The sequence below is a fragment of the Hibiscus syriacus genome, unplaced genomic scaffold, assembly GCF_006381635.1.
Source record: "Hibiscus syriacus cultivar Baekdansim isolate YM2019G1 unplaced genomic scaffold, ASM638163v2 tig00116971_pilon, whole genome shotgun sequence".
In the NCBI taxonomy this organism is placed as follows: domain Eukaryota; kingdom Viridiplantae; phylum Streptophyta; class Magnoliopsida; order Malvales; family Malvaceae; genus Hibiscus; species Hibiscus syriacus.
Window position 1 is genome coordinate 6,295,581 of NW_024063495.1, and position 26,075 is coordinate 6,321,655.

At 35.4% G+C, this 26,075-nt stretch overlaps 1 protein-coding gene and 3 pseudogenes across 1 annotated transcript; 1 reads left to right on the top strand and 3 right to left on the bottom strand.

The window, feature by feature from the left end:
• The first annotated feature begins 5,971 nt into the window (after nt 1-5,971).
• On the top strand, nt 5,972-9,923 carry LOC120191789 (annotated as a pseudogene).
• Nucleotides 9,924-10,310: 387 nt separating this feature from the next.
• LOC120191868 lies at nt 10,311-11,033 on the bottom strand (annotated as a pseudogene).
• A 106-nt stretch (nt 11,034-11,139) lies between these two features.
• Nucleotides 11,140-12,023, bottom strand: LOC120191869 (annotated as a pseudogene).
• Nucleotides 12,024-12,230: 207 nt separating this feature from the next.
• Nucleotides 12,231-24,191, bottom strand: LOC120191784 (ubiquitin carboxyl-terminal hydrolase 9-like). Its single transcript, XM_039194701.1, has 13 exons — nt 23,926-24,191; nt 23,523-23,771; nt 23,099-23,243; nt 22,768-22,827; nt 22,550-22,645; nt 22,073-22,468; nt 21,814-21,954; nt 14,900-15,070; nt 14,248-14,505; nt 14,005-14,153; nt 13,098-13,646; nt 12,711-12,981; nt 12,231-12,604 (listed from the first exon to the last, which is right to left on the bottom strand). Exons 1-13 carry the CDS (start codon nt 24,075-24,077, stop codon nt 12,440-12,442), a joined length of 2,802 nt encoding a protein of 933 aa, XP_039050632.1. The 5' UTR covers nt 24,078-24,191; the 3' UTR covers nt 12,231-12,439.
• Between the last annotated feature and the right edge of the window lie 1,884 nt (nt 24,192-26,075).

A 26,075-nucleotide genomic window follows, 5' to 3' on the forward strand; every position in this document is an offset into this window, starting at 1 on the left:
ACCCTAAATCCTAACATATAAACCCTAAACCCTAAATCATGTCATATAAACCCTAAACCCTAAATCTTAAATCATATCATATAAACCCTAAACTCTAAACCCTAAACTTTATCACATAATTAGAAGGAATGAGATGACTTAGTGAAAGGAGAGAGAGTATACTTGTTTTGATATATATTTTTTTAAATTATTAATATTTAAATTGAATCTTATTTTTATTATATTATATTTATTATCAAATAAAAAATTAGTTATGAGGTAAGTACAATATAGTATCTTGATATTAAATGCTCAAACCCTTGATAATTATGATATTTGAACTCAAAACCTCAAAATATAACAACAATTTAAAAAACTAGTTATTACAAATATTATCATTAGAAATATATTAAATATTTGTCATTAGATAAATAATTTTTTTATTAATTTAAAATAATTATAAGAAAATTTATTCAAAAATAAATTTTAACCATTTTCAATTCAAGAATATTTATTCATCAATAATGTTTTTTAATATATTTTTAATAATGTAATTTTAAAAAATCTAAAATTATAATATAATATTTTTTCGAGCTGCTCACGAGCTTTTCGAGTCGAGTATCGAGTAGCTCGTTTCGGCTCGTTAAGAACTCGAGTCGAGTTCGAGCTTGAGTCGAGTCCATTCGATTCGAGTATTTATCGAGCCAAGATCGAGTCGATCTCGAGTAACTCGTGATCTGTATCGTCTCATTTACAGCCCTACACAACGGGGTGGACGAAATTATTTTAAAACTAGTATCAAAATAGAATACTAATATATTAAATAAAATTTAGGATGAGATATATTTATTTATTTGGCTTAAACTAAAAATAGTCCCTAAACTATATTTTTTCACGTTAAGTCCCTAAACTATTTTCTGATCAAAATAAATTCCTAAACTATGTTTCTTTTTTTATTTTAAGCCCCTAAACTAATTTTTCATCAAAACAAGTACCTAATTTTTTTATGAGAAAATAACTCCAGTGACCGAAAATGCCTTATAATATACGATTTTAACAAACTTTTTTAGATTTGCGAAAATGACCAACAAATTCGCAACGCGAACTTCAATTTCGCAACTCAGTTTCCAAATTCGCAACGCGAATATATAAATCGCATTGCGATTTTCCGCAACGCAAATCTGTAAATCGCAACACGAATTTGTAATTCGCAACACAGAAGTCAAATTCGCAAAGCGTGTTTATTTTTGCAACACGAATTTTATTTTCGAATTCGAAACACCCTCACAACTATTCACGGTCAGAAATGGAAAATCAATCACTGAGGGTTAGTTTTTTTAATTATTTTTATTTTGACATTTTTGTATTATTATTAGATTTTTCATATTTAAATTGATGATAAATTTACTGGTAATTTCAATAATAGATTAATCATTTCACTTAGATTGCTTAGTAAATTCATTCGGTTGCTGCTAATACTGTTGTTTAGTCTTTAACCCTGTGAAGTTAGTATTTGTCTTTGTTTTGTCTTTTGGTTGAAATAATGCAATTTATTCAAGTTTCAATTTGCAGAAGACTATTTGAAACTTAAATTCGCAACATGAAAATGAAAATCGATTTTCATTTCGCGTTGTAATTTTAAGTTTCAGAAACTATTCTTCTTCTGCAAATTGAAACTTGAATAAATTGCATTACTTCAGCCAAAAAACAAAGACAAATACTAACTTCACAGTGTTGCGAATTTAAGTTTCAAGAATAAACTACTACTCTTTATGTTATCCTTGAACCTGCACTAAACCTATATGTTGTCCTTTTAAATGTTTACTTCTGGAATGTTATCTGATGCATTTTGTGAACTATGATATAATAATGACTTGGGTGAATACCGTGCAAGTTTGAAACATATTTTGCTTTGTTTTCACTGTTTAATATCATGTCTGTTTATAGTGTATAATTTGTAGTTTTTGGTATATCTAACTTGGTATGTTTATTGTTTTTGTAGAAATTTTTTTCGGCTTCATTGACCTTAAGGAATAAATTAAGCCTAGCCACTACAATTGCGTCGACGCTTACACCTGTGCAAAGAAAATTGTTTGAGGATACTTGCTTCGGGCCATGGCTGAAAGTACAACATCCGGGTGGAGATGCTATGTTGACCCATTTGTTTCTTCAGACCATGACTAACGATCTACCCGAGAGGATACAACGTGGTGATGAAGAGATATGGTTTCATTTTCCTCCGACGTATACTTGTTTTGGGCGGGAGGAGTTTCACTGGTCTACGCTTCGGACACGATGATGTAGGTCGGTACACTAGTCATATCGCCCGCCCATCATGGTTATCTCGGGTTTTTCCTGATCTGGCAAAGGCGAAGCCGAGTTTACACATCGACGACTTGAAAAGATTATTTGTTAAAGATGGTTTTACTCGGATGGATGACCTCGATGTTGTCCGAGTATGCCATTTATTACTTTTGCATGCCGACTTTTTAGGCAAAGAGGCAAGACAACCTATTTCTAAGGACCTAATATTATTGGTAGAGGACCTAAATGCATGAAACATGTTTCTGTGGAGTTCATATCTATGGAAAGCTACCTGAAAAAAGTTGTCGTCTGCCTTTGAGGACCGAAAAAGTTTACGTGGCCATGGTTCCAAATACACTTTGGCAGACTTTATTTGGGCCTTTAAGGTAAGAATTTCTATATAATGTTTCCAAAATTATAATTAATTATTTAACAATTACTAATATTTGTGTATTATATTATTTGTAGATTTGGATATTTGAGGCTTTTTCCAGCATGCGGACATATGCAACCAAAAATTCAAATGATATTCCTAGGGATATTTTCTGTAGGAGGATCCGGCTGTTGGATTGGGAAGAGTTACTACCATATACGACGATGAATGATGTAAGTTAACAAAAATACTACCATATATAAACAAGTTATTACTAGTAGACGTTTAACTTATTTGAACTTTTATATTGTTAGGAGGTCAACTATCCATTACAGAGGCTGACACCTACAAAGGTTGAGCTTGCCACTGATTGGTGGCAAGCTAGTAAGCGTTTTTTTGATGACACAGACATATCTTACATCTATTTCGATTGAGACACTTAAAATAGTAATGTTTGTAACGTTAAACACATAGATATATAAAAAATTAAATACTTAAATGTGTAAAATAATATAATTTGAATATATTTTATATTAAGCATCATAATGATATTGGTTCCAAAAACAAGGACGACAATTATGTGTGCATTATTGTTAACAAGTTGTGAAAAATACATGTGAAAACTTAATCAAACTGTGTCCATACAAAACCAAAAAATTCTTCTCAACACACCTAATTTCCAACCACATGCCCATGCCAACTTGATGAATGTTATTACACAAAAATCTTCCTCGACACAAAATTGAATATTTAAAACATGAATATTTTAAATAAAATACATCAAAATTTTAAAATATATAAAATTATAACATTTTAAAATATATGAAATTAAGTTATTAATATAATATTTAAAAACTTAAATCATATAACATTTTGATTGTTTTTCTTAAATACTACTATCCTCTGATATGTTTTGGGTCCATATCTAATGACGAATTTATATTTATTATTATTATTATTTTGTATATATTGCATTTGTTAAATGATATTGGCGTCGTATTTTTGAATTTTTTAAGAGCAAAGATGGGGGCAAGAAATGAGGTCCAATCAGTTGGATTCGGGTTCGGGGCAAGAAAATTATCCATATACAGACATATGGTGGTGGACCCCCACTGTCAAAGGGCGTTATTGCATCAACCACAATATTACAACATGCGGTGTCGTTTCACACCTTATTAATACTTGTAAATAGGACAAACCCTTCTATTAGTCCTTGTACTATCAAAACGTCGTGAATTTAATCATTACTCTAATTTGATCATTTTTTAGTCGGTGGCGGATGTATAAAGCTTGTAGGGGTTCAATTATATATCCATTATTTTGGAAAAAAATATTAAATTTAGTTTAATATATTAAAGGAAAGAGAAAAAATTTGGATTTTTTTTTTCAAAAATAACATTATTAAAAATTTGGACCCAATTTTAAATTGGATAAATTATATATTTAGTATCTAAACTATTATTTTTGTTTTGTTTTGATACCTAAATTCTGTTTTTTTAAATCATATATAACATTTAGTTTATGTTTCATTTTGGTACCACGCCGTTAAAAAAAATGTTCTACGTGACATTTTTATGGGTACATTACATCATTCATCACTCAACTATTCTCACTCTTATTTTGGTCACTAAAGTTTAAAATTTTTCAATTTAACTACTCAACTTTCAAAATCTATTGTTTTAATCAAACTAATTTATTTTATTAATTATTTTTGTCACATGAAATTTATTATTATTATTTTAGTAATATATAATTAAAATAAAAAAAAACATTAAATTTGAAAGTTAGAGTGATTAAATTAGGAGTAATTTAAAATTTAAGTAATTAAATTAAAAAAATTAAACTTTAGTGACCAAAATAAGAGTGGGAAAGATAATTGAGTGATGAATGATGTAATTTACCTATAAAAAGTGTTATGTACAACAGTTTCGTTAAGTTTTTAATGGTGAGGTACCAAATGAAATAAAAAAATATACGTTAAGTGTGATTTTGAAGAAAAAAATAAAAGTTTAGATACCAAAATAGAACAAAAGTAATAGTTTAGGTAGTAAATATGTAGTTTATCCTTTTAAATTAATAGACCCACCACTTTTTAACCCTATACTTTTTAAAATTTAAATTTTCAATCTTGAACTTAATTATAGTTATGCAATATGATAACTCAAGTTATGTTATCAATCTTTGTAGTATGCATAGGTCCTAATTTTAGTTCATGTTCTCCAAATTGATCATTTTGTGAACCTGTGTTTTAGTTTCAAAGAGCACATACAATAAAATTTACTAGATTGAGAATATAAAGATTAAATTCACAATTTATGAATAGTACAAGGACTAAAAACATTATTACAATATACAGACCATGTTCTATTGTTAGTCATTATATTATACGTAAGTTATGGATTTAATTAATCTTCTCCAATTTGATCATTTTAAATTATTGAAATTTAATATTAACTAATACAAATATTAAAATTGATTAAATTAAAGTACATAAACTAAACTTATAACTTATGTAATTTAACCATTAAAGAAAAAGGGAAGAAAAGCAGAACGTATAACAAATATATCACTTTTCTTTTAAAAGTTGTAAATATATCACTCAATTATAATATTATTACATAAATATTACCATTGTTAAATATTAAACAAAAAATAATGATGTGATTCAGTATAATAATAATTTTAGTCCTTAAAATTTATATAGTCTATTAATTTGTCTTAATTTGAAACAATTCAATAAATTTAATATTTAAAAATTTCATTATTTTAGTATTTGATCTTCTCTAAAAAAATTATATTATTTTTGTTACTTTTTTTTTATATAACAATAGCTCAATAGTAACTCGTTGTTGCTTTATGACATAATGTAGTTTCAAATATTTTTTTGGTCCAACGGGTTTTCTTGATTTGATAGTATCGTAAGAAAGATTAAATTGATAAATTTTTTAAATTTGAAGGATTATATTTGTTAAATTGTTTTGAATTAGAAAAATGATAGAATGTACAAGTTTTATGGATTAAAAATGTTACTATAGTATCCCACATTAGATGTATGTTTCAATTTTAACAACAAAATTACCTTGTACTAATATTTTAATTGAGTGTTTTGTTTATAATATTTAGAAGAAAGTGACATGTTTGTTACTAAACTTATAATTAAGTGACCTTAGGTTTAGTTTACCCTTATTATATTTATTAAGGACACATTTCGAACACGGGGAGTGACGACGAGTTGAAGACCGCCCATTTGCAGCATATTCTTGATTCTGGCCGACGGCAGATACGATCGTGAGGCTCATAGACAACGGAGGATACTCAGCCATTCTTGTGTGGTCACGTGTAATTGCAGGTCAGCCATGGAATCTCTTCAAATTGGCTAATTCGTTTGACCAACTTCAAACTCCCTAATCAACATACATTTTTCTGGGATTCTTTCAAGTGCACTGGCGAGTTCGTCATTGCATGCATTTTTCCAACTCATTTTGTTAATGGATACCAGTTTCTATGTTTCTAATTTGAGACATGTTCGATGTTTTTGATGTTAATCAAATGGTTTTGGAACTTGGGTTTGAATCATTTCGTTGATTTTCAGCTTGAAAGTACCCAAAGCAATGGCCACAGTGGCGGCTTCTCGCTTTGTTTCGACAACTTCCCATGGAGCAGAAACCAAGGCCAATCTGGGACAGATTGGGTGGAGCAATCAACCCATGATTCACAATGCTTTAAGGTCTGTGAACAAACTAGACAGGTTGCAGATGAGGACCAATGCGAAGGCTGCTGTCAAAGAAGCTCACCCAACTGCAAACCACAAGCTTAATGGGAAAATTGTTTGTGGAACAGGGATGAATATTGTCTTTGTGGGAGCCGAGGTTGGTCCATGGAGCAAAACCGGTGGATTCGGTGATGTTCTTGGTGGACTTCCTCCTGAAATGGCTGTAAGTATGAGATTTACAACCAATACTGCATATACAATTTTTGGTTTCAATTTTGTTTGTTAAGTGTATGATTTTATTCCCCATTGATTAGGCCAAAGAACATCGTGTTATGACTGTGTCTCCTCGGTATGACCAGTACAAGGATGCATGGGATACCTGTGTCTCAGTTGAGGTAAGGTTTCCCAATTCCTGTTTTTGTTATTTTTGTATGGTTCAAAGTGAATTTGAAGTGAGTTATGTGCTTGGATTGTGTTCTTAAACATCAGTTCCTAATATGCAGCTGAAAGTTGGGGACACAACTGTTACTGTTCGGTTCTTCCACTGCTACAAACGGGGTGTTGATCGTTTCTTTGTCGATCATCCTATGTTCCTGGAGAAGGTTTGGAACTGTCATTTCTTTATCAAAGATTGAATTAGTTATGTTTATTTCCAATAATTATGCTTCTTTTGTTTTTTCGATTGTTCAGGTATGGGGCAAAACAGGATCCAAAATCTACGGCCCCAAGGCTGGTACCGACTACAAGGACAATCAATTGCGATTCAGCTTGTTGTGTCTGGTAAAATCTATCAAGTATAATAGCGTCTCTTTCCAATTCTAATCATCGTATGTATGCGGACGGACCTTAGCTTAATTAGTTTAAGCAGTCACCTTTGCGATTTCGGATCTCACCATCCGTAAACATCTTCTTAAGAATCAGCCTAATATATCATGGTTTATGTGAATAAACTAAAGGAAAAGCAGTTCCTGCTCATCAAGCTGTAAAATTTGCATTATTTCATGTCAGTTCCCATCTTAATGCCGGTTCACGAGTCCGAATTACAGCCTACTAGTTGAAACGAATTATGGTTCATGATATCAATCAAGCTATTAAGTTAGTATGATTTTATCATTTGCAGGCTGCTCTGGAGGCACCAAGAGTTCTGAATTTAAATAGCAACAAATATTTCTTAGGACCGTAAGTTATGGCATCTTCTTGTTTAAGACTTAAACCTTTAAAGTTAAATATCTATTTTCATGAAATAATGGATCAGCATCTTCTGCAGGAGAAAATGTTGTTTTCGTTGCCAATGATTGGCACACCGCTCTTCTTCCATGCTATTTAAAAAGCATGTGTCAATCAAGGGGCATCTATATGCATGCCAAGGTATGACGACCTCTTTTCAAAGTGAAATCAGGCGAATTTGGACATGCTGAAAATTAGAACTTAACAGTGTATATGACAAATAATATTTGCAGGTTGCCTTTTGCATCCACAACATAGCCTATCAGGGAAGATTTGCCTTTGAAGATTTCACACTTCTCAATTTGCCTGATCAATTCAAGAGTTCATTTGACTCATTGATGGGTATGAATAAAAACAATATTCTCTTCTGTTGATATATATGGTTCATATAGTTTCATTGACTTATTTTTTTATCATGATGGACTTAAAAACGGTTCTGATTGACAGGTACGAGAAGCCTGTCAAGGGTAGAAAAATAAATTTGATGAAAGCAGGAATTTTGGAATCAGATAGGGTCTTGACTGTAAGTCCATACTATGTCCAAGAGCTTGTTTCTGGTGAAGATAAAGGTGTTGAACTCGATGTTATCATACGTAAACCTGGCATCACTGGAATTGTGAATGGCATGGATGTTCAAAAATGGAACCCTTCTACTGACAAATACATCAGTGTCAAATATGACGCTACGACTGTAAGTGTGCTTTCTATAACTTCCAATTTCCAGGTTTCTTTGGTGGTATTAGAAATGCATGTTTCTTTTAATCTCAACAAGTTCCGTTGCAGGTAACGGCTGCAAAGGCATTATTAAAGGAAGCTCTTCAAGCAGAGGGTTGCCTGTTGATAAGTATATTCCATTAATTGCCTTCATTGGTAGGCTCGAAGAGCAGAAAGGTTCTGACATTTTGGTAGCAGCTCTTCCTAAATTCATTGGAGAAAATTGCCAGATTGTTGTCCTTGTTAGTATCAAATTCCAAAATGATTCCTTCTTTTTACCTATATTTCTCCAACATCTCAATTTTCAGCATCCAACACATTCGGACATGGGCATGGAACTATGCCTCTCCAAATACATGGAAAAAACTAAAGAAAAAAACCAAGCATACCTATACCAGATGCGTACTTGTATCAGACCATCACACCCGAGTCCGAGTAACATGGGTTGTTACTGTTGCTTCAACAAGCATAGAGTTTTAGTAATGGATCTATTTTCTTTTCAGGGAACTGGTAAAAAGGCAACGGACAAGCAGCTTGAACAGCTAGAGATCCTATATCCAGGCAAAGCCAAATTCAATGTTCCATTGGCCCATATGATATTTGCCAGTGCTGATTACCTTTTGGTCCCAAGTAGATTTGAACCATGTGGTCTCATTCAGCTGCAAGCTATGCAATACGGAAATGTAAATCCTTTTAGCCTTACCTTTTTATGCAACCAAGTAACCAACTGATTTAACTTTATACACGAATTTCCATAACCGGTTTCCTTTTGTGTTACAGTTGCCAATAGTGGCCTCTACTGGTGGACTTGTTGACACAGTGAAGGAAGGATTCACAGGGTTCCACATGGGAGCTTTCAATGTCGAAGTAAGTAGCAAGAAACGGATTATCTTTGTATGACGTGCGAATTTAGGTTTCGACCATTCATCTCTATGGGATGTGTTTCTGCAGTGTGATACAGTGGATCCAAGTGATGTAGATAAGGTGGTAAAAGGTGTCAAGAGAGCTCTTGCGGTATACGGCACCGGAGCCAGTAGAGAAATGATCCAGAATTGTATGGCACAGGATCTTTCATGGGGTCCGTTCCTATATTACTCCCGGCTCTTCATATATTCCGAAGTACGCATGTCTAACACTTATGTCCTACATATATTTGTGCCTGGCGCTTACACCCGAGTTCAAGTAAAATGGGTTTTTTTTTTAAATCTGAATATGTTTGATTTATGCAGGGGCCATCAAAGTTGTGGGAGAAGATGCTGTTGAGCTTAGAGGTTGCCGGGAGTGAACCGGGTATCGAAGGGGAGGAGATTGTTCCACTTGCTAAGGAAAATATTGCTACTTCGTGAGGGTGGGTGGAAATCTAGTAGTTTTGTGAGTTCCATAATGGACGGCCGCAAGCAAAATTCGATATCATCGTCTGTCGACTGTTGACAGCCATTAACTTCAAAGATGGAACCACCTACGCTGTTATGGCCTTTAGTAAAAAGCTATTTTTGAAGTTGAAAAAACTTGAAATGTTAAAGAATTGTTGTATAGTATAGTATAGTATAGTATAGTATAGTCGAAAGGTGTTAATAATGGTTTGTGAAGACTATCGGAGAATCAATTCTTATGCGTATAATGTTCTTTTTTCTTTTTATCATAGAAGTACAATAAATGTCTTAAGCATTTGCAGTAGCTTCTTGCAACACCAGCTCTGCAATTTCAACAGGAAGCTAATGGAGGACCGTCCTTCCACAAATCATCGATGCTAGAAAACCTGCAATTTTATTCTTCTCGCGATTGTCCGTTTCAATTTTGATCTTTCTAAATCCCAACTTCCAAGCGTAATTCAGCTTTCTTGCATATAGTGTTTTTATGTGGTTTTTTATAAACAATTATATTTATTAGTAAATGAATGAATTCAACGTCTAATTCTGGCGCCTTTCCTTATTTCGTGCTTGCTTGAGCTTTACCAACAACTTAACCACCACGTTGCCGTGCGTGATGAAACTATGCTCTTCATATTCTGGGATGTGGATTGTTGGAAGCAAAATCTTGATATTTCTGCGATGAAACTATGCTCTTCAAGTTCCACACAATTAAGTTCACAGCCGTTTCCTTCGACTTCTTATTCGGATATGAATCTGAGATCTATATATCGAGAGCATTCGATGCATTCAAGGAATTCAGCATGTAACGCTCACACGACTCTTGTAAATACAGAATCTCATACTTACCAGCTGCAACATATAATGTGAAAACATGCTTTTAAAACTTATCCAAAGGCAAATCCCCAATGCAAAGAAACTCTAGGAGGGACTTGAGCTTTTGTTTAACTCTGGTAGTATCACTCGGTGGAGCCTTGTAGTAGTCCGAGCTTAATATATTTTTAAAGATTTCTGATCTTGCTGTCTACATGCTAGTAATTTCGTGATCAATGTTCGGTCGAAGTAAAACAGACAAAGAAAGAAAATATATTAATTGAAGCATATGTATTTCAGACTATAAAAGAAGAGACTAAGGTTGTTAAGCAGTTAACAGCCTCAACCTCTTCTTTTATAGTCTGATAATGTAGGGAGTTTTTACCAGTAAAGATTTGTGTGCTGACATGAAGGGCCCATTGTTAGGCTTAAGCTTCATATCAGTGTGAATTTGTTCCTTGAAAGCCACCATAAATCCACTAAGAAAATTTATTCTCTTTTTCAATTCATCATCAGTAACAATGTAACATTCTTCTGCAGACACGAGACACGAATTGTCGAAGAAATTTATTTACAAAATCATTTCAAATTTAAATCTATCTATATTAAGAATTAAAACACTAAATCGAAAACCATGATGTTAAATATCAAAGATCCATGCAACCAACGCCAAATCTAGTTTTTAGAAACATAAGAAACATGTCACTGCAAATAATCTCCACCATTATTGGAAAACCCTCCATAACTTGATCCATCTCCTTCTTGTGTCCCGGAAAAACACAGTTGGTAACTCTATGATCCTAGAATGCAATCTCCATGCATGAAAACCAACACCGACATGATGGCATGGACGAAATCCGTTAGTCCAACCTTGTAATTGTCGTCTTTGGGGATTCAAATTTGAGACCATGCTTGAAAGGGGCTAGTCCCCAAGGCGTCACGAAACTGTAGTAAACCGTTCCCACCGAGACCTCGGAAACTGTCGATGAAGTGGAAGAAGAAGCAAGAGAGAACGCAGAGGCCTAAGAGGGAGTAAATGGTGATAGTGGTAACAAGGGTGCAAACACCATGGCGATAAACAAAAGGCAGAACCAATTCGAAAGTTAAAAGAGCACATGTCCGTAGGAAGTTGACAAGCATGGAATTTTTGGATATGATTTTTTGAACCCCTTTCGCCACAACTTTCCGCTTTCGACTGGGCTCCGATGGAAGTCGAGGGAGGAAGGAGATCGGTGTAGTGTTCTCTGATGGTGGTATTGCAGAGTAAACTTTGATTTATAAATGGATAACATTAGTGACTGAATTGTTATAAATCAACAATGTTAATGACAATTTATTAGTTTTGAAACTTCAATAGGGTAAACAAAAACTTACTCGAACATTAATAACCATTTGTATAATTTTCCCAAATGTTATATATATGTATGGGTTACCAACTAACAGACGATTATGTAAAATCTCAAATGGAATAACAAATCTCGAAACGAAAATCCAGCTTGGATTTACCACCACAAAGACTATCACCATCCATGTTCAGCTTAGATTAAAAACTTGGCAGGTAACTATTTTCTTACAATTATTGGGATTTCCTTTTGTTTGGGTGTCAAGAATTAATGCATCTCTGTAAGAAAAAGATAAAGGGCAGCAAGTACACGCTATCAGTAGCTCATAATACAGGCCCTATTACCAAAACTTGGTAGCTACTACCCCGACCGAATTTTCCTTCAAAATGAATTTAGAATTGGAACTAATATTTTCCCTACTTGAATTTTCAGGCACTGATTTTATCGCATTCTGGTGCCATCTATCTTTCACAAAACCGGGGACCTGGGGTCGGCTTTGCTTACTGTCGTAGGTGAGCACAGCATAACCTCAAATGGAAGTAGCTCCGATTAAAAAAAGAAAAGAAAAGCAAAAGTATTGCAGAATGCTGTCTCAACTAGATATTTAAGATACAGAATGATCATGTGATGGCTCTTCCGTCTCCATCTCGGTTTCCCTTCTAACTCTCTTATAGAACAACAGATATGCGGCTGAAGTCTTGATGTCGGATTCATTGACGGGAGAAACATGATTATCATCAAAATGATACCATCTATTTTCTTCAATCAACTACGAAAGTGGAAAAATAGAAGACTTCAGATATCGTTCAAATTAAGAATTCGTATTTGAAATTATGAGTAGGGTGCATGCTGCATAAGTACTATAAAGACTTTACCTTAGCATATGCAGTGTAGTGGCCGCCGCCTAGGCCACCATAATGGTTGCTGATGGCATATAGCTCGTATTTATAAGATTGCCCATCTTTGTTCAACACATGTTTACTCAAATCAAGATTGTGAATAGGGAAATTCACAAAAGTGTCAATCTTGTTTTTTAGGTATCGGCCATAAGTGAAGCGTTTCAAGTGGAAAACAATAATCTCAGGTAGCATCCACAAGTCTAGCTTCTTTACAGCTTGCCTATGTTCCTTGCAACGAGGACAATACCTGTATTTATCATTTTGGTCACACCATTAAGGCTTCGATACTGTTTACGAGAAAATGAGGAGATAATACACAACTTGATCATCTCAAATCCATTTAAACATGTTTAAAGCGCTTACCACATGTCATCAGGCCCTAGTGGTTCTTCCACCAAGAAAGCATCCAAACATGAAGATAGTGAGATGGCCTCCTGCCGAGTTTTTTTAGCAGTAAACACTGCTTTATGAACTTCGGGGAGGTCTTTCAAGTAGCTGGCATCATATAGCTCCTGTTCTTTGTCAGTCCAATCCAGCACAACCCTTAAGATTTTCCCAAAGATTTTCCCAGATTCAAAGAGGGTATCCTTCTTAAGAGGCTTGAAGGTCATAATCCTGTCATCTGTCAAATGGAGCCGGAGTGATAAGTCTGTGCTCAATGTACCCTCAAATTCTACATTTTCATCTGAGTGAGCATCAGAACTGCTGCATGGTTCATCAAGACCATCTGAGAGGAAGTCATTCTCTTTGCCAATACGAGACTTAGCGGAAGAATGCATTCTTTTCAAAGGTGATAATACTTCAGAAACAGTGGTTTCGATATCAGCTCCACTTATATGGTCTCCTTCCAAATAAGTAACCAGTGGAGTTCCAAAAAGCTCCTTTCCACTATTAAGATAATCTGATGTGGATCTGGAAAGCACAATATTTTAGCTCAAAATCTTAATAAAAGAAGACAAAAACAGCTTATTTATTCAATAAATTCACCCCCCAGCTTCTTAAATAAATTGATATTATATGATAGCACTTTCATGGTACACATATATGCCATAGATCTAAAAATAACAAGTCCTGTAAAATTGATTCACTCTTCCATAGATTTTCTTAATCATGTGGAGTGAACAGGCAATGGATGAACTGCATGACACAGAAAATGGAAATGATAGATGAAACCATAGATCCCTAGTTTTCCAAAATATCAAAGTGCCTACAGATGATAAATCAAATTAAAACAACATAGTTGCTTGACGGAATCCAATAGTAAACTTACTTTTCCTGCCATCGATGAAAAATTACTAGCTTAGTTTTCTCCATCCCCGTTTTCTGATATCGGAAGGCCACAATATGTTCATCATCCTTTATCGAAACCAATGGCTCCAAGGGCACCTCCAAATATCGGCAAATCTTGTTTTCATAGACCTGGTATAGAATAATGAATACATCAACAAATCGAGATAACCTATAACCGAAACAGCCAAAAAAGAAATTAAGAATCAATTCAAGAAATGTTTACCTCTGCAAGCAGAAGGTTCTCATCAGTCTTCAAGCAACAAGCAGTGCGCAAAGCCAGAAGGAGATCTTTGCAGAAACAATTTTTCAGCACAGAGACAGTATATGGCATTGGGAGACCACTTCCATCACAATAAAACACTGTCACTGTCATTGTCCTAGTGATAGTGGAAGGTAGTGGCAATGACAGATACATGAAGGGGTCAAAAGTAATTGAAATTTTGCTGCAAACTGGGCAAACCAATGTCGACTTATATTGGCCCTGAGAAGCAAGATCATTATAAAAAATATTCCAAATGTTAGTAGCAGGGGAGAAAATCAACCTACATTTCCATGCTCAAAAACTTGTAGCAGTGCATATTGACATGAAAGTTGAGCAAAAACAAATAGACAAGTACTGCAAAGCACTAGGCACCTATAGACTTAAATGCCCAAACCTTAAAGAATGTAAACAAAAGCCATTTCTAATAATGCTAAAAAATGGAATTGGTTATCAATCTGCTCAGAGTGGCACCGAGAACAAATCATAGATGAGTAATTGTATTTGCAAGGTAATAAAACCCTGATACGACCCTAACTTTCTGACATAACTTTAAGATTGACTACAATATGAAGCTCTAAATCAAAACAATTAGATCAATAAGAAAATTTCTCACTTGACAAACATCCACAATAATCGAGTCATTTCGGGCCTTGTGATTTTTCCAAGACTCAGCTGCAACTTCCTCATCAGGACGATCATCTGCATCCTTCATTTCAATATAAGGTTTCTGTTTGACACGATTCAAATCTTCATGTAGCCCATCTAGTAAGAAAGCCAAAAGTTCCTAAAGAAAGATAATCCATTTAGAAAAGCATAAATCTCATAAAAGTAGTAGATGTACCCCTTAAAAGTGATAAGAATTATACCATTTAAACAACACCGGAAGTCATTCGTAAGTTGCTTTTAAAGTATAATACGAAAGGTCTGTACCAAGCCTTTAGAGTAGGGAATCATGTCAAACTAAAGCTTAGGATCTTTAAACATGCATTACACTACTATAAAACTAGTGAAGGCTAAAATATCTTTTGTCCTGCATGCAGCACCATCGCCAGAAATTAGACAACATACAGCATTTTGCTAAACAATAATACAATTATTGACTGACAGGCCTTCCTAGGGGTAATTTAAAAGCACAAAAATTATAATTGTAATTCAAGGTCCAAAGAGAAAGGTGTTATTAACAGGAGTGTAAGGGATACAAGATCTTACAAGGAGGCCTTACTGTCTGATAGATTGAAGAGCAATGCATCGGACCATAGGGATCGGTCGATCGATGGTTTCAACAGGAGGAAAGGTATAAAAAATAGTTGGGAAATGCATATTCCATCTGAGAGCTCCAGTTGGGTGAAGAGATCATTAACGGGGATCATCAAACATTCTTTTGAGTTCGAATTAGTCCAGAAGGCCTTAGTTAATGAAGGTTTTGATGTCCAGATCTCCAGATGGGGTTATGTCTGGAATTCTTGTGTTATTACATTTAAGTCGACTGAAGAAATGATGGATGCATGGCTAGAGAAAAAGGATGAGTTATTTTTCTGGTTTGATAGGTTGGCACTTTTATTGAACGATGATGGTGTTCCAATGGCTTTTTGCCTCGTACATCTGTTTGGGGTTCCATTGTTATGTTGGCAAAATTCCTTTTTGGAACGGGTAGCAGGAAAGTGGGGATTGGTGGAAGAGATTCATGAAGATACAGTTATCAGAGCAGACCTTTCGATGGTGAAGATTTTGGTTAGGGTGGCCAGCCCTTTTGACGTCCCTGAGGAGATAACTATTGGATCCTATGGAAGGTCGTTCAAAGTTAAGATTAAGCTGGGTTCGGTGCTTGAGTATTCTTCAGTTTCCTTTAACAAGTCGCCGGTGGGAGGTTCCGACGATAGACAATTTGGTGAGGAATTTTCTGGAGACAAGGTTGACAGTAGTCTGTCAGATAGCATGGAAAGTGCTGAACGTTCAGAAGAAAACAGCAGACAAAAGGTAGATATTTGGTTTGACCAAGGAGCTAACACGGGTTTGGTTGGAGTTGGTGAGGAAATTCAACTCCCAACGTTTAACAAAGTTGGGAAAGGCATTAATTGTGTGATGACAGCGTGTCAGGATCTTGGGACTAACAATTTCGGTGAATACGCGGGTTTGGGATGCAGATTTTCAAATTTTTCGGCTGATGGGTCTGTAGCCCAATCATCAGATAACGGGCAACTTGGTTCTCCACCTCTAAAAATTATTCCAGCTGGGCCTGTTGTTAAGCTGGATAAATTTGGGAGAATGGACCAGAAGCAGTTTCTGGTTGAATCTGCAAACTCAGAGGAAGATAAAAATGGAGGTCTGCCACTTTCTGGTTTGAGAAAGTGTTCTAGAGGATTGGAATCAAATTTAGAGGAAAAGCCGATTGACTACATTTTATGTTCTGGAAGTAAGATTTCCAGGGGAAGAACGCTTGATCGATCCAACTCTCCATTGACTACAAAGAGTGAACTGTTGGAAAAGAGAAGAAGTATTAGCTTCAAAAGGGTCTACAAGAGATCCAGGGAGAGAAGACATTGGTTAGAGAAAGATGAAATTGTTGTTCCTCGAGAAGAGGAATCTCTAGAGAGGCAAAATGGGAAGATTTTGGATCCTAATTCAGTTCTGTCGGTCAGTGCAGTTGCAGAACCTAATTTGGAAGGCTGTATGGGGTCTACTTTGGAGAGGCAGGTTGTTGACAACAGTTTGGATAGTATGTGTGAAGGGTGGCACTTACAAGGAGATAGTTATTCTTTCAACTCTAAGTCCTTTAATAGAAGAGCCAAAAGATTGCTGACCAGACTTGCATTGGATCAAGTTAGCATTGAAACAGTTTCTTCTTCAGATTTTGTTGTTCTTTTGGAGGAAGCTCTAGCTACTTGGGAAATCAGTAATAGATTGGGTGTGTCTTTCAAGGGTGGGAAATCAGCTTTTTTGGAGAAAATTATAAAGTTGGAGGAGGATTTGAGGCTGGTTTGATTTTCGGTGTTTATTGGGTTTTCTAATACTTATTTGAATCATGATGAAATTTCAATTAGCCATTATTACGTGGAACGTTAGGGGTTTGGGAAGGAAGGAAAAACACAGAGCTGTTCAAAATCTAGTTTTAAAGAGACGTCCTATTCTTCTTCTATTGCAAGAAACTAAAGTGGAGAAGGTTCAGAGACAATTTTTAAGGAGAAGTGGTTTGAATACTCTTCAAGGTTTTGCAGAATCTCCAGCAGTGGGTTCTTCTGGAGGGCTATTGAGTTGCTGGGATGAGTGCTCTTTTGAAGTTGACAACCTTATTATAAACAGAAGGTTTATTGCAGTCTTTGGAAAGTTTCGAACTTCACAGTTTAGGTGTGGTTTTATTAATGTTTATGGGCCTAGTATTGAAGAAGAGAAAGCAAGCTTCTTTGAAGAGTTAGCTGTTTTTATTTGTGGACTGAATATCCCTTTATGTGTGGGAGGTGATTTTAATGTGCATCTTTCTGAAGAAGAGAAGGTGGGGAGAGCTCCAAACAGAAGTTCAATAAGGATTTTCAGCCAATTTCTGCAACATACAGGGTTAATTGATTTACCTTTACATGGGGGCAGATTCACTTGGTGTAACAACCAGGATTTACCCACCTATGTTAGACTGGACAGGTTCCTCGTTGATGTTCATTTCCTAGAAGCATTTCCTGATGTTACACAATACTTGTTGCCAAGGTCAGTGTCAGATCATAATGCTGTTTTTCTGGAGAATGAGGGGGTCAGTTGGGGGAAGAAACCTTTCAAAATCTTTAATTATTTGATGGAAGAGGACGGTTTCCAGAATTTAGTTGAGTCTACTGTTAAAGAATGCAAGTCTGATCAGAGGAAAGCAGGAATTCTATCTATCCTGAAATCTACTAAACTGTCGATCAAACAATGGGCGGGGAAGAGAGACCATTTTCCTTCTGTAGAGATTACAGATTTAGAAAAGAGGATTCACTTGGAAGAGGTAAACTTGCAGCAGAGGCAAGGTACATATGTTTGGGACAGATGACCAGATTTGAACAATATGAGATCAGAATTATGGAGGTTGTATAAGATTGAAGAACATATATGGTTTCAAAAATCGAGAGCTAGATGGGTGGAAGAAGGGGACCGCAATACAAGATTTTTTCATACTTGTGCGTTGATTAGGAGAAAGAGGAATTCCATGAATGCTTTGAATGTCAATGGAGAGATAACTCAAGATCCATCTGTCATCAAAGCTTGTGTCAAAGACCATTTTTTTGGAATTTACAACTCTAGTTCTACTTTGGAAGTAGAAGATATGAAGATGAATTTTTCAAAAATTTCAGTGGAGCAAAGTAATATTCTGGAAAAAGAATTCACGGAGGAAGAAATATGGGAGACTCTACAATCGTGTGATAGCAACAAAGCTCCCGGCCCGGATGGTTTTAATATGGGCTTCTTCAAGAAATTTTGGGTTGTTCTTAAGGTTGATATTCTGAAATTCTTTCATAACTTTTATTTAGGGAAAGGTTGGGAACATGGAGTAAATCATACTTTCATTACTCTTATCCCCAAGGTGGCCAATATTGGTGGATTAGATGACTATAGACCTATAAGCCTTGTAGGAGGTTTGTACAAGATCCTCTCAAAATGTCTTTCGAGGAGATTAAGGAATTGCATTTCCGATGTAATAAGCCCTATGCAGTTTGCTTTCATTCCAGGTCGTCAAATTCTGGACTGTTCTCTTATAGCCAATGAGGGGATTGATTTTTGGAGGAAAAAGGGACTCAAAGGATGTGTGTTTAAAGTGGATTTTAGAAGGGCTTACGACACTGTGGATTGGTCTATTCTTTTTAAGGTTATGGAGAAAATGGGTTTCGGCTCTAAATGGAGAAGTTGGATAAAACAATGTGTTACTACTGCTTCTATTTCAGTTTTGATAAATGGAGTACCTTCTCAGGAATTTCCTATGGCAAGGGGTCTCCGCCAGGGCTGTTCTCTTTCGCCCTTGCTTTTTAACTTAGTTGGGGAACTCCTAAATGTTTTGCTCTTAAAGGCCGTCTCTGATGGATTGTTTTCTGGTCTGCATATTGGGAGGAATGAGACTGCTTTCAACTTATCTCATCTGCAATTTGCAGACGACCTAATTATTTTCTGTGGGGCTTCGAAAATGGAGATTTCAAATGTTAAAAGGGTCTTAAGAGTGTTTGAAGTTATGTCTGGTCTGCAGTTGAATCTTAAGAAAAGCAAGTTATTTGGTGTTAATACGGCTACAGAGGAGGTGGAGGAGTGGGCGTCGTCTATTGGCTGTGCAGTGGGGAAATTTCCTTCTGATTATCTAGGTCTGCCTCTTGGTGCAACACGGAATTCAACCTCTCTTTGGGATCCGGTTGTTTCAAAATTTAACAACAAACTAGCAGGTTGGAAAGCTGCCACCCTTTCCTTGGCAGGGAGATTAGTTTTGATTAAATCGGTTCTCTGTTCTCTTCCTACTTACTACTTGTCTATATTCAAAATTCCATCATCCGTAACTTCTAAACTCAACTCAATCATGTCTAAGTTCTTATAGGGAGGTGGAGCGGAGAAAAATAAGATTCATTGGGTTAGTTGGCTTAACGTGTGTAAGCCAAAGGAGGCTGGTGGTTTAGGAGTGTTAAATATTAGCAATATGAACAGAGCACTATTGGGGAAATGGTCTTGGAGATTTGCTAATGACAAGGATGCTGTTTGGAGGAGAATGATCTGTTCAAAATACAATATTGATCCTTTTTCATTAATGTTCAATAGCAATATCCCAGCTCAAGCTTCTTGGATTTGGAGCTCGGTGGTGAATTCTTATTTTAAAGAAGACTCTTTTGGTTGCTATTTTCGCAGCATGTTCAGACTAGGAGTTGGGAATGGTCAATTTATTCAGTTTTGGCAGGACAAATGGGCAATGGACTGCCCTCTTAAGGTTTCTTTTCCGAGGCTGTTCGCAATCTCTACAAACCAGTTTGGAAAACTGATTGAATTTGGCGAGTTCAGTTTGGGATGGATCTGGAATATTCAGTTGAGGAGAAGCTTAGCCGATTGGGAATTTGAACAGTGGGCTAACCTGATGGCTATCATTTCTAATTTTTGTCTGTCTAAAGAGGCAATCGATGGTCTGATTTGGAAAGGAAACGGAATTGGTGTCTATTCTGCTAATTCATGTGTGAAGACTTGTTCTTTGGCTTAGGAGGAGGATTATGTTTGGAAGAAATTTGTGTGGAAAGGTCTGGTGCCACCAAGAGTTGAGGTATTCATGTGGCAGGTAGTTCTTCAAAAACTGCCAGTGAGGTCTGAACTGGTTAAGAGAGGGGTTACGGGTATAACAGATCTTTCTTGTCCTTTATGTAATTTGGAGGTTGAATCTTCTTCTCACTTATTTTTCTCGTGTTCAGTTGTGTGGTCACTTTGGAACAAATTTGTGCAGTATTGGAGTCTTTCTGTGGTTTTTCATACAAATGCGCAGAAGTTTCTTCAAGCTTGGGAAGATCTAAATCCTAGGTCTGCTATTTGGAAGTTCATTCCTGCCGTTGTTATTTGGACTGTTTGGAAAGTAACAAATGATATTGTTTTTGATAGAGGGAAGTTTGACCATCTTAATCTATTTTTCTTAGCAAGAGTACGACTTGCATCTTGGTTCTCAGCTAAGTTTGCAGATTCTGTTATTTCAATGGATTCTCTAATCGGGGACCCTTCTCTTGGGGATTCATGCTTCCCTCTCAACAAATCGATTGTTACTACAATTCCTTGGTCCCCCCTCCTAAGGGCTTTGTAAAATTGAATGTGGATGCAGCTACAAATTCTGATTGGAACAGCAGTGGAGTTGCGGGTATTCTAAGAGATGAGGAAGGTCTTATTCTAGGATCTTTTAAGGAGGTCACGGGTCCAGGTCCACCTATTATGATGGAGCTAAGGGCTATTCAGAAGGGCTTAATTTTCTTTGATTCAGTGAAAGGAGGTATTAATGGTCGTTTGTTGTTAGAATCAGACTGCAAATTGGCAGTGGATTGGGTTAAGAATGGAACTTTCTGCCCTCAGATTTTTGTCACTCTTGTAAGGAACATAATAATTAAGCTAAAAGAAGTTGAGGGTGTTATTAGATGGGTTGCTAGGACAGCCAATATTGAGGCTGATGGGTTGGCTAAATCTGCCATTGGCTAATTCCAGTGTATCTTAGGGGTATTTTATTTTGGGATTTTCAAATTGTTGTAAGGGGCTTATCTTCTTGTTGTAATCTTATGTATTTTCATTAATGAAGTTTAAGGCACTCTTTTCCTCCTTCCTCTGATGAAGGAACTCATTATAAGTTCCTTATTCAAGAAGGGGGTTTTTAATGAGGCCTAAAATTCCTATCAAAAAAAAAAACTAAGCATCCAATTTGTAGTTTTTTTTTAAATAACATTCATCACTTCCTTTTGAAATAAATATTTTTGCAGTGAACATAATCTAATAAAAAAATTACCACTGATACAAGTTACCAATTCTTGATGTTGCAGAAGTTCAATATTAAAAAAGAAAAATGGAACTCACTTGAGAATCATGCTGGTTATAACCACTAAATTGTGGCGCAAACCGAGCAAGTTTTCCTTTAAATACACGTGGAGCAATTGCTGTTTGCCCTGAGGACCATAATTTCCGTAATAACTCACCAAAAGCAAGTGCCAGCTCCCCCTGCACAAGTACAACTGAGGTTAGACACTTAGTGAAGTGCTCAAGAAAAGGTGTGGAAATTGTCCAAAATTCATAGTAAACTACTAAAAACAAAATGGTTGATAGCACCACAGCTTACTTGCATTCCCAAAGGATTTTGTGTGTTGATCTCATCACTGTAGTCTTTCAAGAAATACTCAACAAGAGGTGGTGTGTGCACTAAACATTGAAGAGCACTATTCATAAAACAAGTATTTCCTAGGTTTTGCAACCCTGATAAACCCCTTGTCTCTCCTTTCCTAACAGAGTTATAGGCATCAAAACTATCACCTATATCCGTTAATCCTGAGCCTATGGAACTTCCTGGATACAGATTTGATTTGTAACCAAAGGAGTGACCATTAGACAAGGCTGGGCCTCCAGCAATTGTAAAGGATGATCTTGAAGGTTCCATGGAAACCAAAGCTAGTTCATTTCCCGTTGAATCCATCCCAAATGTTGAAGACTGACGTCCATCAACTTGCTCCAAAAGAATCTGTAAAGTTCAACAAACATGCAGATAAATTAAAACCAAATAGAAATGGAAATAGTGAAGGCAAAACGAAAAGGTACTCACATCTTGATCCATCTGCAAGTTTGATTCCTCTAGGGTTTTATTTGAAGCAAACAGCTGTGCATGCTTTCTCCTGTTGAAGTAATCCCAAATGCGAACCTAGCAATATATAATGAACCAAAACATGTAAATGAAGTTGACTTATAGCATACAAATCTTCTTCTAAAACAATTTTATTTAAATATACATGTTTAAAGGGAAAAAGAAACAGTTATTCCCACCTTATTCTGTTCTATTCCCCTAAGTGCGCAGGCCCTCTGGAAAAGCTCAGATACTAAAGCCTAAACAAGTAATCCAACCAAAAGAACAGAAGTTAGTGAAAAGTGAAGTTAGAACCGGCATGGTCTACAATAAAAAGGAAAAATTTCAAGGACATCAAAGACTTGAAAACAAAACTTATAAACCAAAAGTATTTTCCAAATCACTTTAGAAAATGGATGCAACTTGAAGCCTGTTTTATCATTTTTTTTAACACTGTTACTTTCCATTTTTCTGAACAAGATAACACAACAAATGGACAATCCCTCAAGTTGGGCAGATTAAAACCTATACCTTTCTGCTTAACAATATAACTGACTGGCTTTCATCCCTGGAATCTATCAAATTAAGACAAAGTGGGTAAACCTCCACATCAAAATTTCTGTGATAAACACCCTGCAAAATCATCTTTCTTGGCAATGCTGGGCCCCCTTTATACCTAAAATGATAGTACAAGACAAATAAAAAAACAGAAACACATAAATCAATTTGATTTTGCTAATTGCTTTAACCAGGAAGGAAATATTAATAAATATTCGGAGAGAAAAAGTGTCTGCAAATTATTTGTAAGTTTATCTGTTTTATTAACATAAACTACTACTAAATCACAATAGATCTTCAAGTTGTTTAATAACTAAGCAAACTATCTAAGTGCCCAAAGCATATACCACATACATTCTATTTATCAATGCAAAAACAGCCAGAAGTGAAGTATTACCATTCGTGAAGCTTTTCCCAAACTTTTTGAGGTACCAAAACATAATCCTGCCCTTCCATCAACATTCTGCAAAGCTGTATCTCATTTTCATTGCAAACGCTTCCATTTTGAACAATATCAGAATTATTAATAGGACCAGGCATTTCCGCCACCATCGAAGAATCCATATTTGTATGTTGAGTATCAGAAGAATGGTTCAAATTTCCATCAGCATCTATCCCGACATACCTCTCCCACCTTCGAAACCACCTGCAGAAAAGAAAATCTAGGTGATTCAAGTCTAATTTTAATCGAATATTGAAAAAGAATTTACAGATTTCAAAATAAAATAAAATTTCCTCACAGATTTATCCAAAGAACAGTCGGCGAATAGAAATGATTTGAAAATAATTTTAAAACGGACCTGCTGGAAATAACGAAATACAAGTTGCCTTCCTTCAAATTACGCTCGGATTCGTTTTTCAATTCGGTAACGATCCTTTTTTCTTCTTCGGGCGTGCACGGCAAGCAACTTACCCCGTTCTCCATCATGAATCCAGAATCATGAATCGTCATGATTGATGAAATTCCCGTTCTTCAAAATTCAAACGGATTTGGATCAGAAACGAAGCCAATAATCGATTGTTGCGGTCGATGAGAGAATGTAGGGGATGTCGATTGAACCCTAAGCAACAGATCGGGTGAAAAGGGGGAGAGAAAGAAGAACTCAAATTAAATTAAAATTACCCTTCTTTTTATTTTCTTTCAACGAACATGTCCTTGTCCTCCTCACCTTTATATATTGCCCCTTGTAATAATTCTCTTACACAATTGTTTGCCAAAATTTTTTTTTTTGCTTAATATATAATTTGTCCCTAAAGTATGGCTCAACTCCTACTATGGCCCTTAAAATTTCATATCGTCAACCATTGATCCTTTTTCCGACACCGTTAAAAAATAATATGACCCTTCCATCAATTAATGAGTTACACAAAAAGGATCAAGGATTAAATTGTGAATAAACTGTAGTTTAAGATCCAAACTGAAAAATCAACATAAAAATATATACATAAAAAATAGATTTTGATGAATTTCAAAATATTTCAATCATCTTGTTGTCCCGTCTTGATTCGACTTTTTATGAACTCATTTTTTTCATTCTAAAATTGTCTCTGTGAGAGATACTTAATGAGTTGAGCAGCTCGTGAGCAACTTAAACTCAAATCGATCAAAGCTCGGTAAAAACTCGACTCAGGTTAACTTGATTCGAACTAGAGTTTGACTCGAGACCTTAACGAGTTGAGTCGAGCAAAGTCTAACTCAACTCAATAAGTTTGTGAGCAGCTTGTTAATTTTTTTATATAATTTTTTAGTAGTTACCTTAAAAATTATTTCATTCAAAAAAATTACTAATTTACTGATAGATAATAAAAATGATAAACTACTAATCTATTAATTTTCTAATAAACAATAAAAAAAATCAAATTATTGATTAATATTTTACTACACTAAAAAATCAAACCTTGGTTATTATTTTAATGTATTTATAAATTGTTACTTTAAAATTGCTTTATACACTCTTTTAATAATTTTTTTGTTAAATTTATTAATTTATGTTTATATTAAGCTCTATATAGTATTAGTTGATTTTACTTATAGTTAAGCTCAGTTGGTAGAGCGCAAGGCTCTTAACCTTGTGGTCGTGGGATCGAGGTGGGCAATTCATAATTCTGATTGCCGGAGGTCTTCCACGGAAGTTGCTCTCAACCCGTTGGGGGCAACCTACTACCTTACCTCCCCTCACCCCATTACATATATGTAAATAGGGTCAGCTAATTTTTATAGTCAATAAAATAAGATAAAAATTTCGGTGAGTTTAACGAGCAATGAGGTGAGCAACGAGCATCGAACTTAATGAGCAACAACTTTTTTTAACGAGCACGAGTCGAGCAAATTTTAATAAACTTAACGAGCAACAAGTCGATTCAAGCAACAAAATTTTTTAACGGACACGAATCGCGCACTGCCCAACTCGTGATCGACTCGCTCGATAAGCATCCCTAATTCCCTAATCTCCTTAATCTTAATTTGTCATCAATTTTTAAGAAAAAAATTTCTCAAAACAATAAAACCAATATTTATTTTTGAGATACTCTCATTTCGATCTTCAAATCTTATCATCGTATACAAATTGAAATTATAGTCATTTTAATTGATAGATTGGCCTAAAAACACTTCAAAGTAATTAAGGGTAAATTATATAAATGATCATTTATGTTTGAGTAAGTTTTGTTTTTTCTACTAAAATTTTAAAAGTAACAAATTAAGTATTAATGTTATTGATTTATAACAAATCGGTCACTCACCGATAACAGTCGTTACTAGGAGTGATAAAATACAAACGTGACATGTTAACAGACTGATTTGGCACACGAGACCAGCCATTTGACTCCCCTAGACTTTTCCTTCTTTCTTTTTGGACTCTATCGTTGCTTCTGTTTTCCCCTTCTCTTCAGATCTAAAAAATGACTTCTTCTTCTTCTCTCTCTCTCTCTCTCTCTCTTTTCTAACTTC

Excerpts from the sequence above, each read along its gene's own strand:
- LOC120191784 (XM_039194701.1), bottom strand. The coding sequence starts at position 24,077 with ATGACGATTCATGATTCTGGATTCATGATGGAGAACGGGGTAAGTTGC. Across the intron at positions 14,506-14,899 it reads TTATTGTGGATGTTTGTCAA|GGCCAATATAAGTCGACATT; the intron begins GTGAGAAATTTT and ends CTTGCTTCTCAG. Across the intron at positions 12,605-12,710 it reads ACTACACTGCATATGCTAAG|TTGATTGAAGAAAATAGATG; the intron begins GTAAAGTCTTTA and ends CCACTTTCGTAG.